General features: G+C 56.5%; 7 protein-coding genes across 7 annotated transcripts; 5 read left to right on the forward strand and 2 right to left on the reverse strand.

Moving 5' to 3' along the window:
• Positions 1-1,139: 1,139 nt before the first annotated feature.
• On the forward strand, positions 1,140-1,755 carry L226DRAFT_71703 (uncharacterized protein). The gene has a single exon (XM_067687189.1). It carries the CDS (start codon positions 1,295-1,297, stop codon positions 1,646-1,648), a length of 354 nt encoding a protein of 117 aa, XP_067534907.1. The 5' UTR covers positions 1,140-1,294; the 3' UTR covers positions 1,649-1,755.
• On the forward strand, positions 1,646-6,345 carry L226DRAFT_535226 (SAICAR synthase-like protein). The gene is made up of 3 exons (XM_067680857.1): positions 1,646-3,476; positions 3,529-4,917; positions 5,078-6,345. Exons 1-3 carry the CDS (start codon positions 1,863-1,865, stop codon positions 5,903-5,905), a joined length of 3,831 nt encoding a protein of 1,276 aa, XP_067534908.1. The 5' UTR covers positions 1,646-1,862; the 3' UTR covers positions 5,906-6,345.
• A 210-nt stretch (positions 6,346-6,555) lies between these two features.
• L226DRAFT_571252 (ubiquinol-cytochrome C reductase UQCRX/QCR9-like protein) lies at positions 6,556-6,921 on the reverse strand (the record flags this gene model as incomplete). Its single annotated transcript, XM_067684525.1, has 4 exons — positions 6,556-6,600; positions 6,659-6,753; positions 6,819-6,858; positions 6,913-6,921. 4 exons carry the CDS (start codon positions 6,919-6,921, stop codon positions 6,556-6,558), a joined length of 189 nt encoding a protein of 62 aa, XP_067534909.1.
• Positions 6,922-7,057: 136 nt separating this feature from the next.
• Positions 7,058-8,288, forward strand: L226DRAFT_508689 (mitochondrial 37S ribosomal protein uS11m). Its single transcript, XM_067678185.1, has 2 exons — positions 7,058-7,834; positions 7,898-8,288. Exon 1 carries the CDS (start codon positions 7,103-7,105, stop codon positions 7,817-7,819), a length of 717 nt encoding a protein of 238 aa, XP_067534910.1. The 5' UTR covers positions 7,058-7,102; the 3' UTR covers positions 7,820-7,834; positions 7,898-8,288.
• A 77-nt stretch (positions 8,289-8,365) lies between these two features.
• L226DRAFT_508692 (alpha/beta-hydrolase) lies at positions 8,366-10,309 on the forward strand. Its single transcript, XM_067678186.1, has 6 exons — positions 8,366-8,567; positions 8,630-8,680; positions 8,737-9,608; positions 9,666-9,749; positions 9,805-9,918; positions 9,983-10,309. The coding sequence occupies exons 1-6, from the start codon at positions 8,485-8,487 to the stop codon at positions 10,072-10,074; spliced, it is 1,296 nt and encodes a 431-aa protein (XP_067534911.1). The 5' UTR covers positions 8,366-8,484; the 3' UTR covers positions 10,075-10,309.
• A 1,352-nt stretch (positions 10,310-11,661) lies between these two features.
• On the forward strand, positions 11,662-12,588 carry L226DRAFT_613216 (uncharacterized protein). The gene is made up of 3 exons (XM_067686477.1): positions 11,662-11,813; positions 11,883-12,079; positions 12,147-12,588. Exons 1-3 carry the CDS (start codon positions 11,765-11,767, stop codon positions 12,429-12,431), a joined length of 531 nt encoding a protein of 176 aa, XP_067534912.1. The 5' UTR covers positions 11,662-11,764; the 3' UTR covers positions 12,432-12,588.
• Positions 12,552-14,864, reverse strand: L226DRAFT_487054 (MFS general substrate transporter). Its single transcript, XM_067677181.1, has 8 exons — positions 14,326-14,864; positions 14,257-14,273; positions 14,083-14,174; positions 13,889-14,002; positions 13,688-13,835; positions 13,405-13,622; positions 13,048-13,335; positions 12,552-12,978 (listed from the first exon to the last, which is right to left on the reverse strand). The coding sequence occupies exons 1-8, from the start codon at positions 14,586-14,588 to the stop codon at positions 12,679-12,681; spliced, it is 1,440 nt and encodes a 479-aa protein (XP_067534913.1). The 5' UTR covers positions 14,589-14,864; the 3' UTR covers positions 12,552-12,678.
• Between the last annotated feature and the right edge of the window lie 76 nt (positions 14,865-14,940).

Consider the following 14,940-nt stretch of genomic DNA (forward strand, 5'->3'; position numbering starts at 1 on the left):
GGTGGAAGGGGAAGGAGCAGAGCTTAAATGCATATTGGAAGAACAAAGCAATGGAGGGGATGATTGTCCAAGCATAGATAAAGCAGGCTGAAGCTTTGACCCAGCTTGGAACTGGTTTAGCACATAATGAAAGTTGGCATAGGCCTGTGGCACCGGTGCAATTGACCAAGTCTTGGGACCATGGGCAAGAGCCACATTGATAATGGATGGTCCAGAAATATCTATTGCAATATTTATTAGTACAATGCTTGAGTGATAGATGGTTTATGCAAACCTTCATCACTATTGTGCTGTGCAACATGTACAATACCCTCACATAGTGGGCAGGGATAGACCACTAGTGATCCATCAGATTGCCAATAACCAATAACATTGACAAGATAGAGTGGTGGGGGCATAATCTGCAATTGTTCATGTCAATACCATGTACACAACATAAAGCAACAAAGATACATACATTATATGTATTGATGGTGAGGGGCTGATTGAACCTTTTGTGAGTAGGAGAGCTTGCTGTAACTAACTGTGACATGGTTGGAAGCAAGAGAGGGGGAATATGGCATCAAGCTGGTTTATATAGTAGGGCTTGCTGACATAGCAACAGAATGAGTCATCAAGAAAAGAATGAGGTCATCTGCCTTGTCACATGCTACAGAGTTTTGCATGTGATTTTCCCAGACCAATGCTACTTGGCCTAGACCAGCCTAGATTTGCACAACTGCTTCATGCTACATTGCCACTTCTTTGTTCACTATTGTTTAAAGCAGGCAAAAAACGGAAGTATTACTCAGAACTGACAAGAGAAAATAGTCTCATGCATAGCCGAACACGAACGAACACAGCAGATGATATGGTTTTAACCCCACTTATCGGGAGACGTGATAACATCATGCCAACACAGGTCCGAGGCGTGCGAAATCGAGACCACCGGAGATACAGTACCATAGACACCCGGTGATTGGCTCTGGCAAGGCAAACACTTAATCTTTACGTAGACACCGGTACGACTCCGGGACAACGGGGAACAACTGAAGAGCTATATCAGTGCATAGAGAGGAGGAAACCGTCGCGCGAGGATGAACGAGGCATGGGTCGCAGCGTGATGATGGACGGCTGTCCATAGACGACGACGACAATCATGACCAAGAACGCAGGAGGACAGAGCTGGTGATGGACTCAGCTGGCGTATGCCGGACCAGGCGGGAGGACGATCGAACCCGTGCTCGACCGGATTCGCTGAGGTCGAGCGGATTCCACGGTCGGGTCGTGCGACAGAAACGTTATTCTACAGCAGATGACCGGCGTCCAGGACGAGTGTGACCAACGCGGCTGGAGCCCGGGCGTGTCTGCGAGAGAAGCGCAGGGTCGAACGTGCGTGCTGGATGGTGTTGACGCGGGAGAAGCGGCCGCTCGCGGGGATCGCTGGGAGAGGGGGACGCGGTCGCTGCGTGCTCGCGACGGCGGGGTGTGCACGGCGGGGCGAGAGACAGCGTCGGTGCGCAGAGCGGGCGGGGAGACAAAGGAGAGGAGGACAAGAAGAGGCGGGGCCGGGGAGGCGGGTGCTTTGTCAGCAGGCGTGGCCTGGCCCACGTGCGACGGGGGAGAGGAGATATCGTCACTGCGAATTGCTTGCGAGCGCAAACTCTGAGGTGTGCCGCCCAGACGTCGACATACGCCCTCCTCCTCCTCCATTCCTCCCCGTTCGCTGCAAAGACGGCAAGGGCAGATCCGCGCAACCAACGTTCCTCGCCTCCGACTATATCAGTCCTCCCCTCCGCCGTCCGCACCTTCTCCTTTTGCATATTGTCCTCCGCCGACTCCTCTTTTCTCCTCTCTCGCCACAAAGCGATTGCCTTCTGTGAATGACTACCGCCTCCGCGAGCACACGCTCCGAGAGGCGTCCGTCCCCATGTCCCCCGTCCCCGACCTCTTCGGCGACCGTCACCGCCGCCCCCTCCCCGACCTCCGCCTCTGCTCCGTCCAGGAGCCGTATCTTCACCCTGCCTCCAGGTCCATCCCGCGCGCACTCGCACAAGATCCACCGCAAGCGCGGATGGCACGACCATAGCGACGACGACTCGGAAGGCTCTGGCACCGAGACCCAACAGGACCCCGGATCGCTTCGTGCGGCTTACCAACGGGCCTTCCGGAGAGCATCTGAGAGAGCCTTGACCATGCCCTCTTCGCGTACGTCGAAAAAGTCTGAGGCTTTTCGTACAGTGTCTCCCGTTACTGCTCGTCGCGCGGTGTCTCGGAGATCCCCCTCCTCCGTCTCCTCTACCTCCTCTTCCAGTCCAGACCGTGTTGTCGTCCCTTCTACATCGACCGCGGGCATTGGTAGGAAGGTTGCTGCTTCTCTTGACCTATTCAAAGAGACCGCGCCCAGCCCTTCCGTGGAAAAGGCGGAGGTCGATGCTTTTGATCTCTCTCGGACGGAGCCAACTGGGTCCAAGCGCAGGGGTGGTCCCTCGGTCGGCGACGTTGGAGAGGCTCAGTATGAGTTCGTCAAACGGTCGGACTGGCCTGACCGCGAGGCGGCCGCCATCCGAAGGGAGAGGAGTATCACGGGACTAGAGCGCGTTAGGACTCGCGAGAGTACCAGCTCGGCCACCAGCACAAGGGAGCGAGGACAAGATTTACGCAAGCGGAAAGAGCGCACATTGTCTCGTCGCGAGACCGTGCTTAGCGATCTCGTACAATGGCGTGCAGCGGTCCAGGCGGGTTGCGGAGAGGACGTGCGAGGCAGACCAAGAGAACGGAGCGTCTGGGTCGAAGACTCCCCTCCTCTGGATGCAGAGCATGTCTCCTCCGGGTCTGAACCTTCATCCGTTTCGTCTGCCTCGACATTCCACCAAGAGAACCGACCTACCCAGTCGCCATCGCAGCCCCGCTTCTCCCCCTCAGCACTCCCCGTTCGGTCTTCCCCACTAGACCTGCATCCGACCCTTCCCGCTGTTGAACCCGTCGTCTCGCCGCTCGATTTGCATGAATTCCCTCCACCAGCGCGTCGCGGCGCCACACGATCACGTTCGCCACGTGAAGCGCCCTTTGAGCTGCCTTTGCAGCTCCCCAGCGTCCCGCAATATCCCCCCTTCGACTCGCCTTGGTCAACTGACGACGACGAAGATTCTGCATGGGATACCGCCTCCGTTACGACCACCACTTCCACGACTTCTGCATCTTCCCCCTTTCCGTTGTCTCCCTCTCGGACTAGTCCCCATCCCCATCCACAACCCCGTGTTCACTATGCGAGCGACGACGACGATCGGCATCAACGTTCGATGTTGTCTACATATGACGATATGGAATTGACTTCTCCCGGTAGCGCAACCAACCCGGACATCGAGAACAACCTCGGACTGTACGGTGTCTCTCAGGAGAGGGAGACCTTGCCACATATTCCATTGCGGCCGTTTCGTAATCAGGTTGGCGGGCACAGCGCGATTTACAAGTTTACTAAGCGTGCCGTTTGCAAGGTGAGCCTCATGGTCGTCAGATCCTTCCCTGTAGTTGGTAACACTTTTTTAGCCGCTCGTCTCTCGCGAGAACCTGTTCTACGAGGCTGTCGAACGTGAAGCTCCACCATTACTTGAATTCATCCCCCGTTATCTCGGAGTGATGCTAGTCAGCTATCGCAGAGTGCCGAAAAGTTTGAGCGTATCCCCTCAGATGCCGTCCGCGAAACCCCACTTGCTTGCCGATGGTTCACATCCCCCTCGTCCGGTCTTGCATAAGGCCGCTAGCGATAGTCCCAAGTCGGTACCAGCGGAACTTCCCGAACAACGTGCCGGCGACACCGACGTGGAAGAAGCGGAACTTCCTGAGGTTGCCTTGGACTATAACCGGCACATCATCCCCCAATGGTTGCTCCGTGGCGGTCGGAATCGATCGATGTCGCATTCAGTTGCCTCGACACATCCTCGGCCAATCGACCCTCGCTTGCGGCGACCTCATCTCACTGGGATGACTGCGTCGAGCCCTGATCTCGGGATGGCTACGTGCAGGTCGAACCACTTCGGTAGCTGTTCGAATCAGCCGCAACCCTCTAGCAAACTCGCATACTCGCAGACTGCAGAAGACATCGACAACCGCACGCCGATGAACTCTCCTCGCATGCACCACGCACCTGTGACCACTAGCCTACACGGATCTTTGTCGCCGATTAGCCCGTTCCAGTCGTTCGGCGGCACTGGCGCTACGATGGTGAACACGAAGTTCAAGGACCATGTCTTCAGCACGCTCTTGCGGCGACTGTCCAGGCAAGGCTCTGGTCGGGGTTCATCGAGCGTCAAGGGCGAGGATGATGGCGACGTTGCCGACGGTGAGGGCGAAGGAGCGTCGTTCAGCGACGGTGCTCACCGGTATCGTCGCAAGAAGAAGCTTAGCAGGGTTGAACGACTACGGCAGGAGGAGGGCAGTCTCTTGGGGCAGCCGTTGCGTCGCGTGCAGAGCGAGCGTCAGATCAGCAACCTCGGTCTGTATCCCACGCACGCTAGGCAGCAGAACCATGACGCACCCGAACCGCCCGAGATGTTCGAGTTCGAGTCACAGGATAGCGGACGATCTCCCTCGCTGACGCAACAGGCTCTTGAAGGGGAATCGTTTGCAGCGCGCTCGTTCCGCCGTAGCCACTCGCGTTCGTTGTCCCGTGGGTTATCTGACCCTGGCGCGGTCGATCCCACCAAGCCTCACCTGGCGGGGGACCATCCGGAGCCTGATCCCTTCGTCACACGTCAGAACCACTTCATCCTAATGGAGGACCTCACCGGACGATTGAAGTACTCGTGCGTGCTGGACCTGAAGATGGGGACGCGGCAGTACGGGATGGACGCGATGCCGGCGAAGAAGAAGAGCCAGCGGAAGAAATGTGACAGGACGACGAGCAGGGCGCTGGGAGTGCGCGTGTGTGGGATGCAAGTGAGTGTCGTTTTGAACGCTTCCTCTTGACATGTTGTTTGCGCTTGTGGTCCCTCCGGGCTCGGATGTTCCAGGGTCCTGGGGATGCCAATTGGTCGGACGTGGCGGCTATGTGATATACGGTTTGCTCGGTTGCGCTGACGCGTCCTGTTTCGTTAAGGTTTGGAACCACGTCACCCAGTCGTATGTCACCCAGGACAAGTACAAGGGTCGCGAGGTCCGTCCAGACGACTTCCCAGGCGTGCTGGCGTCGTTCCTGCACGATGGCGAGCGTCTGCTCGTATACCAGATTCCAGTCATCCTCCGCAAGATCTACGCCCTCGCACGCATTGTGAACCGGCTCAAGGGCTACCGCTTCTACGGCTGCAGCCTGCTCATGATCTATGACGGCGACCGCGACGCACAAGAGACGTTCCGGGCCTCTGTACTCGACCACCCCTCGTCCCGCAGCAAACGCGGAGAGTCCCTAGAACGGCAGCTTGACGCACGCACGATGTCGGAAGCCACTCCTCGGCACACACTGAGGCGTTCTCACAGCGAAGATCTGCTCGTTGGGCCTGTCGCGGACCGCAGCTCACGGCGGCGCAAACGCGGCGAGGTCCAGATTCGGCTTGTCGACTTTGCGCACACGACCACCGGGCGCGACTGGCTGCCGTACCCGCCCCCGAACGGCGAAACCGAGGAGGTCACCAGCGGCAAGGGATACCAGGCGGAAGTTGACCCCGAGACGGGGCTGATCTACGCACGCTTCCCCCCGCACTACCCCGACCAGCCGGACAGGGGCTTCCTGTTCGGGCTCATGAACCTCGCGGAAACTCTGGAGAACATCTGGAACGAGGAGCGGTTCAGGAGGATCAAGGCGTCGCGCGAGGACCCGAACTCGGCTGCGGACCAGCTCCCACCATTGTCCACAGATGGGAAGGAGGTGTTTGACGAGATATTCAGGACGCCGGACGGCGAGGAAGACCTTGGGATGATCTCGACTTGATCTCTACCTGGTTTTCCTGGTCTCCGGTCCCCTTCTATCATTCTCATGTATATGTGCGTTTTTCTTTGTACATACCATTCCTCTTCCTGTACCTATCTTCATTTGTCCCTTCAATGCTCGCATTTCCTCCTCATTCTCCCCTTACTCTCCATTATCATCATGTCGCGTCTCGGTTACGGTCTCGCATCCTCACATCGTCATGGCTCGTATCCTTAAGTCTCGTATCCCTCTCCATCTCTGGCTGCGGTGTCTTTCTCACTGTTGTTCGCAATGTTGTGCCCATGCATTGAACGATAGACCTCCATTCGTCCCATTTACGATGTACACGTACCCCTCGCAGTATGCTATAACGACGTACATAATATGCCTCAAGTTTCCTTCTCCGTCCTCGTTCAAGTATGCATTCAGCCTGTATCATGGTGTCGGCATAGAGTCAATAGACGATGTGGCGTTCATGGTTCCAACGGACCTTGCGTGACGGAGTGATGACATGCGAGAAGAACGAACGTGCATACTGCGCTGGGGGCACGGAAGCGACGTAGCAACTCGAGGAACTCACGCGGTCATGTCATGTACTTTTGGAACCCGCAGCGGAGCGCTGTATTATGGCAAGGATAGTAGACAATGAGAGGTCTGCGCACGAAGCGACTCTACTCCTCCTCTATGTATTTAGCACGGATGTCCTTCCATTGTTTCTGGATGGATGAACTATCAGCACCTGCACATGGGTTCAGAGACGGAGACCGCACGCACTCCCTGGTTCCGCGCATCCCACAACTTCGTGATTCCGATGTCAAAGCCAACGCTGAACGCGAACGCGCCGGTGAAGATGACCGGGACAAAAACACCTGCGGGACGAGTCGGTGAGGTCAACTTGCTCGTCCCTTTCCCCCTACGCGGGTCGGGCACTCACTGTTGCGCTTGACAAGAGCGTTGTAGAAGGTGCTGGCCAGCTACACACCACCGTCAGACAAGGCGCAACACAACAGCAGCGCAGATACACTCACAGCAGACATGGCGGATGAGTCGGGTGTTCGTGGTGAATCGGAGGGAAGGACAGACGCGCGCATGCTGGGCAGGCGGAGTTTGGAAATTCTGAGGCGCCCGGGAACTGTCCAGTCTGGGCGGGCGCGTGTGGGACTGGCAAGTCGACTTGGACTCCTTTGGACGTGTGCACTCGGTCTCGGGGCTCGCGACATGTCCCTCCTCAGGCTGCTCCCTGCCATCCGCGCGCCCGTCGCACGCCGCGCGTGTGCAGCGGCGTTCTACTCTACTCCCTCTGCCTCTGCTCCCGCTACCCCGCGTTCCGACGATGCATTGTCGCAATTCCTAGACGGGGCCATTGAGGACACGGCTCATTCTCAGCAGAGCTCTTCTGCGAGCACACCCTCACCCTCCGCTTCCGCTATCGCATCCCAACCTGTTCAGAATGATGACCCTCCTCCGACTGCCCCCTCGGACAGCTTCCCACGCAAACCTACGACCCCGAACCCCATTAAACTTGCGGAAAAGGAGAAGAGCAGACAGGACAAGACTGGGGAAAGGGCACCCATGTACGTCGTGTCGGTCAAAGCGACGCGGAACAACACGATTGTGACGTTCGCGCGGCCTCGCGGGAACCAGCTCGTGACGCTCACGGGCGGGAAGCTGGGCTTCAAGAAGAGCAACCGGAACGGGTACGAGGCGGGGTACCAGTGCGCGGTGGGCATCATTGGCGCGATGGAGAAGGAGCTGGAGCGGGTTGAATTTGATTGGGAGCTGTACTTGAACGGCTTTGGGCAGGGGAGGGACGCGATGCTCACCGCTCTGACGACCGCGGTTGGGGAGCAGGTCAAGCCGAAGCTGAAGCGCATCACGGATCGGACACCACTCAAGATTGGTGGAACACGGGGACAGAAAACGAGGAGAGTATGATCGGGATGACAGAACGTAAGTATTGCATTGCATTGCCTATTGACTCTCGGTCATTGACGGTGTTTCTGTGCATTGCAGTCATTGTCGCGCTGGCTTGCATTCCGGACGTATTCACGCGCAGTCTCCGCGATACAGTCTGCGATCTGCCATGCACCCGTCGTGCATACTCTGCCACGCTTGTCACCACGCACTTTCCCCTCCGCAGCGTCATGCCCCCAGCAAGCTTCCGCACGCGTGTTCTGCTGGTAGAATGGCGTGTACAAGTGGCTGTTGTCTGTCAAGTACCTTATTGCATGAACTAATGGAGAGTATAGACGATCTTCGCCCGTGTGTGGCCCGGATGTATCCAGGAGTGTTGAAACCGTTTGTCGTCGTCGGCCGCAGCCTGTGACAAATACCCGGTCGGGCAACGTGTGGGTTGGGACTTTCGGGCGGGTTCTGGCTTGCGTGCGTCGTCGGCGGGTGCGCGCTTATGTCATGGCCGCTTAGCCCCAACGCGTTCGATCGGCACGAGGCGCTTCATAAAGCCCTTCCTCTCGGCTTCCTCACCCGTATCTCGAGTCCTTTTCTCTTCTCGTCCTTTTCCTGCTCGCCGCTCGTTCATCCTGTCCACCTCAGTTCTCAGACCGCTTCTTTCGCGACTTAGATCATCGACACTCACACATATGAGCTCAGGTGCTGCGTCGTTCATTCCACTGCCTCCTGCCCGAGAGATCCCGTCTACATTTGTTGCCAGTGTGAAGAGCTGGTGAGTGCCTCTGGGCTGGTAAGTATGCCGATGGGTTCGTTGCCTTACATCCTTGATATCAGGTGGGCCGCTGGGGAGAAGGAGAGTGCGGCCAGCGAGGAACGCTTATTAAGGTGCGTAGTGTCTTGCCACCCACGCGTTCGCGGCATTTAACCCTTGTGGCTTGTAGAAAGCTACCCTACTTCCGCCCTGCCGGATCACCAGCTAGTACACCGGACCATGCCCATGACGTCGTTGCAACGAGCTCCCGTGTCGAGCTCGATGATCCCAAGCAGTATCTAAACACCTTCTCAATAACCGCAGCTTCCCCCTCCGCCCATGCACCACCCCCCGCAGTTGTCCTCCATGGCTACGGCGCAGGACTTGGCTTCTTCTTCCAGAACTTCCCCGCCCTCGGAAAGTGGGCCGGGAAGCGGGGTAGCTCCGTCTATGCCGTCGACTGGCTCGGGATGGGCCGCTCCGCACGGGTGCCGTTCCAGGTCAAGGCCAAGCGAGAAGACATCGACGGGCGCGTTCGCGAAGCTGAGTCTTTCTTCGTCGATTCCCTCGAGCAATGGAGGCGGAAGATGGGCCTCGAGACCATGACGCTTGTCGGCCACTCGCTTGGGGGCTACCTCAGTGTCGCATACGCCCTCCGCTATCCCACGCGTGTCAGCAAGCTCATCCTGCTCTCCCCCGCTGGTGTGCCCCGCGACCCGGACAGCACTGTGCCTTCGCGCGAGTTGACGGACCAGCAGACACTTGGGGCGAATAGCGATGACCATGCGGAGCTGGCGACATCGCGGAGAGTGGAGGATCTCCATTCAAGCCAGCAGCAGGCGCAGAAGCAAGAGAGTCGGTCGCGCAAGGTTTTCACGTATTTATGGGAGCAAGGCTGGAGTCCGTTCCAGGTTGTTCGCTCGACGATGTTCTGGGGCCCCATGCTCGTCGGCAAGTACTCGTCGAGGCGGTTCATCGGCCTCAGTGACGAGGACACCCGTGCAATGCACGACTATATCCTGAACATTACCCTTGCAAAGGGGTCCGGAGAATACTGTATTTGTGAGTATTCGCATCTATCCTCTCAGACGAATGGAACGAGACTCACCTTCCTGTCAGCACACCTACTTGCCCCCGGAGCTCATGCGCGACGACCATTAGTGGACAGGGTGGATAAGTTGAAGATACCCATCACCTTCGTTTGTGCGTATACTGCGTCCCGCATAACATTTCTCTGTTTCTGACGACCTTGCGCCAGATGGTGATCATGACTGGATGGATGCTGAGGGCGGCAAGGAGTCCGTGGAGCGTATGCGTCAGGCCGGAAATGGGAACGGCAGAATGTACATCATTCCTCATGCTGGCCATCATGGTGAGTCACGTCATCGTCCTTCCGCCACCCGACTCTGCGGCTCATCTCGAGCATTCCCTCACAGTGTACCTCGACAATCCGAAGGCTATGAACGACCTCCTTGTGAAGGAACTAGACCGCGCTGCCGACCCCAGTCGCACCTCTTATTCCCCATAGAATGACAGATGGGTGGAGATCGTAACGTACAGCCTTGCCACACGAACGACTTCCCTCGGACTTGGTGACCATGTTGACACTCTGGACAACCGTTACACCTGTGTGCGCTGCTATACCAGTGCTTTCTTTCTTTATTTGGTACTAGAGGGGTTTCCTGCATTAATGACTTTCGACTACATCCTGTATCGGTCCCATGTACAGAACTTGTATGTAATCTATGGCATCGAAACACCAGTCTCGATGTGAGCTTCAAGAATCAATACCACACAATTGCGAATTATATCGAAGCTGCCATACTTGTATCATAGACAACGCTCCTCTGCGCGTGGTGATTTCCAAATGGTCCGACACGGTGTAACCCGAGCCCTTCTGCAGACGACAAGCCCTCCCCGCGATCGTAGTCGGGCACATCGTTATCTCGGTAGTCATGGTCCTCAACAGGACAGTCGGCGCGCGGTTGCACGTCGGTCTCCGCTGCGAGCATACCTGGCCTCGGCTGTGACTGGGAAGATTGACCTGGTCAACAGTTGAGGTGGGAAGAGCGGACAAATTGTTTCGTCGGTCTCGGAGGTCAATCACGGTGTTCAAACTGAGGACCTGGAGGTGTGCTTTTGAACGAGTCGAAGGTCGTCAAGTCGCCGCGGGCTGCACCTCAAAAGCGGCGGCGGAAGATATTCAGGTGAACCTTGGATGTCAGGTGAACCTTGGGTGGAAGCTTTCTTCTAGCATTCTCAGCCATGCCATGCATTTCTTGCAATTATGTAACCATCGACAGTGGGTCACCAGAAAGGTCACCTTTCTGGATGTCACTGTCCCAAGTCGCGGGGCAAGCGCAATATCTCCTTGCAACTCCATCTGGCACCATGCAGATACGGATCTCCACCGACTGACTCCGCGGGGCCCCTCCCACACCGCGGACGTGAAAGTGAGCTAGAACCCTCGTCGACCCCACCTCTATTAAAGCCTCGACGTCCTTTCGCTCTAGTACCGCCGTCGACCATTCCGGACAACCCCTCGCGAGAGTCCGCTCATCCTTTGCAGCATCCTGAAACGACGGAATTCGAACCTATCTGAGCTACCAAATTTACCTTTCCTCCGATTTGAAACCTGGCCCCTCGTAGCCAGGAATCAGCGTGAAGGAGCTCACTCACCTACACACACTGCAACGGACTTTACCTTTCGTCCGGCCAATATCCTGCGGTGCAAATATTAGCGTCATTCAGTCTCACGTCTCGTTCGGATTTAATAAGCCCTTCATGGCAACTTTGGCAAGTGTAAGGGTGCAGAGACGGACGCTTCCAGGAAGTCACGGGACCCCCGACACTGCCGCCTCCTCCTTCTTTGCGAATTGATGCGACTTGTGCAGAGATGGCAATCGGGGTGTGGGCTGTCTACCTGATATGGTGATGCAGTCGCCTTATCAGGCCGTTGGGAATACCAGACTGTGGTCGAAACTACGCTCCCAACCAATTTTCAGCAATGATGAAACACAAACCGTAGTTGAAACGTTGACCCTCCTCAAGGTCCCGAGGAAAGCATAGACGATATAACAACCAGTGCGAGCATTCCTCTCCCCACTGCGCCTTCCTTTCTCTCATCACGAACCCCTTTACTGCCCTCCCTCCCTACGATCGACTGCAGTCCCTCAGAACAACATAAACACATCCAATAAGCACCATATACAAGCATAATGCCTTGTTGGACAGGTTATACGCCTGATATGTGGAAGACCGGACACGGTAACCCTTGCTCATCGTCTTCGGAGTTCGGCGGCACGTCGAACTAATATCAATTCCTGGGGCATGTAGAGCCGATGACGGACCCGCAGCACAACTACCTCTGGGTCATGTCTGACAGGACGAGGATCGTCATACCATTCATTGTCCGTGCTGATGCAAACGGGCAGAATGTGACCAAGGCAGAGGCGAGCACACTTCTCACAAAGTTTGAGAAGGGAGAGCTTGTCGAGGCGGACTTCATCAACGCACTGGGCCGTGGGGGACCGGTAAGTGACTTCATGTCTATCATCTCTCACGGGACTACGGCCCCTTCTTACATGCCCACGCACTTAGGGTTCAGAGCCCGGCCATCCGCTGACTTGGTCGAACTGCCACGGGGAGCCCACGGGCGTACAGATTAAGTGGATCTGGCAGCTCGCCACAGAGCTGGGTATCCCATGGGAAGTGAAGCAAAGGGCAGCCGTTGGGATCACACGCGGACAGGCGTCAGAGCTGATCAAGCTCCTGCGCGCAGAGAAGGAGAAGATGCCGCGCAAGCGGCACGATGCGGAGTGGTTCGACCAGGCCGTGAGGGCGGCCGTCGAGGAGGTTCCGCTGCCGAGACGCCGCGGGGCCTAATCTCACCCTGTGTCAGCAATTCCGCTCAAGTTGTACTTGTATGTCGATGACTCAGTAGTTGGAAATGTGCTAGTAGTTCCCGTGGTCATGTGCTTGTAGTTTTATCTCGTTTATGTTGAACTCCGGAGCGACCAATATGATCTTGTATTGCCATGGCACTGAGCTCCGACCATGAGCAAAGGTGTGAGAGTCCTAGTCATGCGTACGAGTACAATTTGAATGTAGCCCTTCTCCTTCAGTTTACTGACTAGGCAAAGTTGAAACCAGCCCGCCTCTTCGCGAAAGCGATGAATAGGCTGACGGCTCCCGTCGCCAATGCGCAGGAGCCCACGAAGATCTCTACTGCACCATACCCCTCGCGGCCGAAGACGCCTCCCATTGATGAGCCCTTGCCAGCCTCAAGCAAGACACCAGAGAGGATGGGCCCAACGACAGCCGAGATGCCCTTGAAGAGCGCTGTCGAAGCGATCGCAATGCCCGTGTGCTCAGGTTTGCGTCTCGCACAATCGAACGCAGCGTTGTACCACGTTGATGAAAAGCCTCCGTTCTGCCGAGGGAACCGGTCAGTTACTGAGTTACCGGAGAATGGGACAGGGAGCGGTGAGAAGAAACATACCAGAGCACCAAAGATGACGGCGAAGAAGTACAGCTGGGTGGCGGCATTCGCCAGGCCCCAGAGGAGGAAGGCGACGGCGCCGCTCCCAACTGCGCTGGCGAACATGATCCATGGGTACGGGAACCGGTCGCTCAGGTGTCCGAGCACGATCTGTCCCGCGACGGCTGACGAGTTGAAGAGCGACAGGACGATGGTGGCCGTGAGCGGGTCGGAGAGTGCTCGCGTGAAGCTGGCAATGTAGAGAGACACGGGGAAGTACGAGAACCCTTGCAGAAGAAGTGCCAAGGACTACAATGGCGCGAGAAAGTGGCAGTCAACCATCGAGGATGACTGTGGTATGAAGGGAGAAGTGCTCACCACACCCCAGTACAACGGGTTTTTCGTAAAGCCAAGCTGAGGAGGGATGAAACGCGGCCGTCTCTGTCCTGCGGTGAACTTTGGAACAGGTAAACGAGGACGGATTCCTAGCAGCGCAAATGCACAGCAGCTTGTCGAGACGATAGACCAGATTCGAAGACCCCAGCGAAAGCCCACCTTGTCCAGCAGCGCATTCAGTGCGAAAGGAAAGATGAAGCCTGTAGAAGTATTAGGTAGAAACATCAGGTCTTTGTAATTGAATGACGGCAGGAGACGTGCGTACCGCCGACACCTCCTCCCGCGAAGATAATGCCACCGGCGAGTCCTCTGCGCGCAGAGAACCATTCGGGCATGAGTTTGATCGTGGGAACATACAGCAACCCGCCCGCAATGCCGAAAACAACTCCTTGCAACAGCAGAAGTTGCCATACCTATGCATATGTGAATGCTGCAAATCAGATTCAGTGGACAAAATAGAATATACCTGTGTTGCAAAACTTGAGCAGAAGATGGATAGGAAGTATAGCACGAGCCCAATCCACATGCCAGCGTTCAAGTAGTCGGGATATCGACCAAAAAAACAAGTGAGGGCGAGTGCCTGTCAAGTGGGTGAGGCTAAGTCTACATGTCCACGAGGCAGGTACAGCGATCTGCGCAGTCACAGTGCATTGGATTTACCTCAGCGTACTGAAGTGCCATGGCGATCGTCCCGACTGCTGCGATCGAGATGCTGGAAGCCGTATTGAATGGCGGGTGCGTCGTGTAGTAATCTGCCCGCCAATTTGGCATCCGGAGATGGGAAGGCGTTTGTGAGTCACTTTGTAAAGCTAGAAGCCTCAAGGCGCGCTATACCTTGGAAGATACCGTAACTGACAACACGACGTGAGTCAACTTCGCTGCGCATTGTGGGGATACACACACCTGAAGCAGAATCCCCATATGAACATCTCCAGCACGAAAGAACAACCACAGAACGTCCATGCTCTGATTCCACCGTCAATGGGGGCGAGCTCCTGCACATTTACATTGTCGTGAATGGCTCTCTGTAACGCATCCGGTGAAGCAAGCGCAGTCAGAGGGGCGCTACTGGCAGGAGTCTGCTGTCCGCTCTCCGACTGTTGTGGTGGAATGCTGGAGAGCTCGAAGTCCTCCAGCGAGCGACGCGGCTCGATCATCGATTCCATACAGACCTTGCCAAGGTGCAGCAGGACGGGATATTGACAGCGAGAAAGAGGAGGGAGTGACGAATTCTTCTCATATCTGAAGACGTGATCTTATAGGCGTTGCGCAGGCGAAGACTTCCGGGGTGATCGAGCAATCCGGGGAAAACATGGCAAGGCAAGCCTTATGACGCTGAGCGGGAATGTTTTGCCGGCAGGTTGTGACGTACCCGCCGACAGCGAGGCGCTCGTGGTTCAGACAATTTGCCTTGCGGCAATCGCTGCCAGTCGCTGCAGGTCACTGTCGACCATCTCCTGACCACCTGTCCTGCCAAGTGAACAGCGCTGGTCCGACGCTCGCTCGCACAAGATGAGG

The sequence above is a fragment of the Lentinus tigrinus genome (assembly GCF_003813185.1).
Source record: "Lentinus tigrinus ALCF2SS1-7 unplaced genomic scaffold L226scaffold_13, whole genome shotgun sequence".
NCBI classification, from domain to species: Eukaryota; Fungi; Basidiomycota; class Agaricomycetes; order Polyporales; family Polyporaceae; genus Lentinus; species Lentinus tigrinus.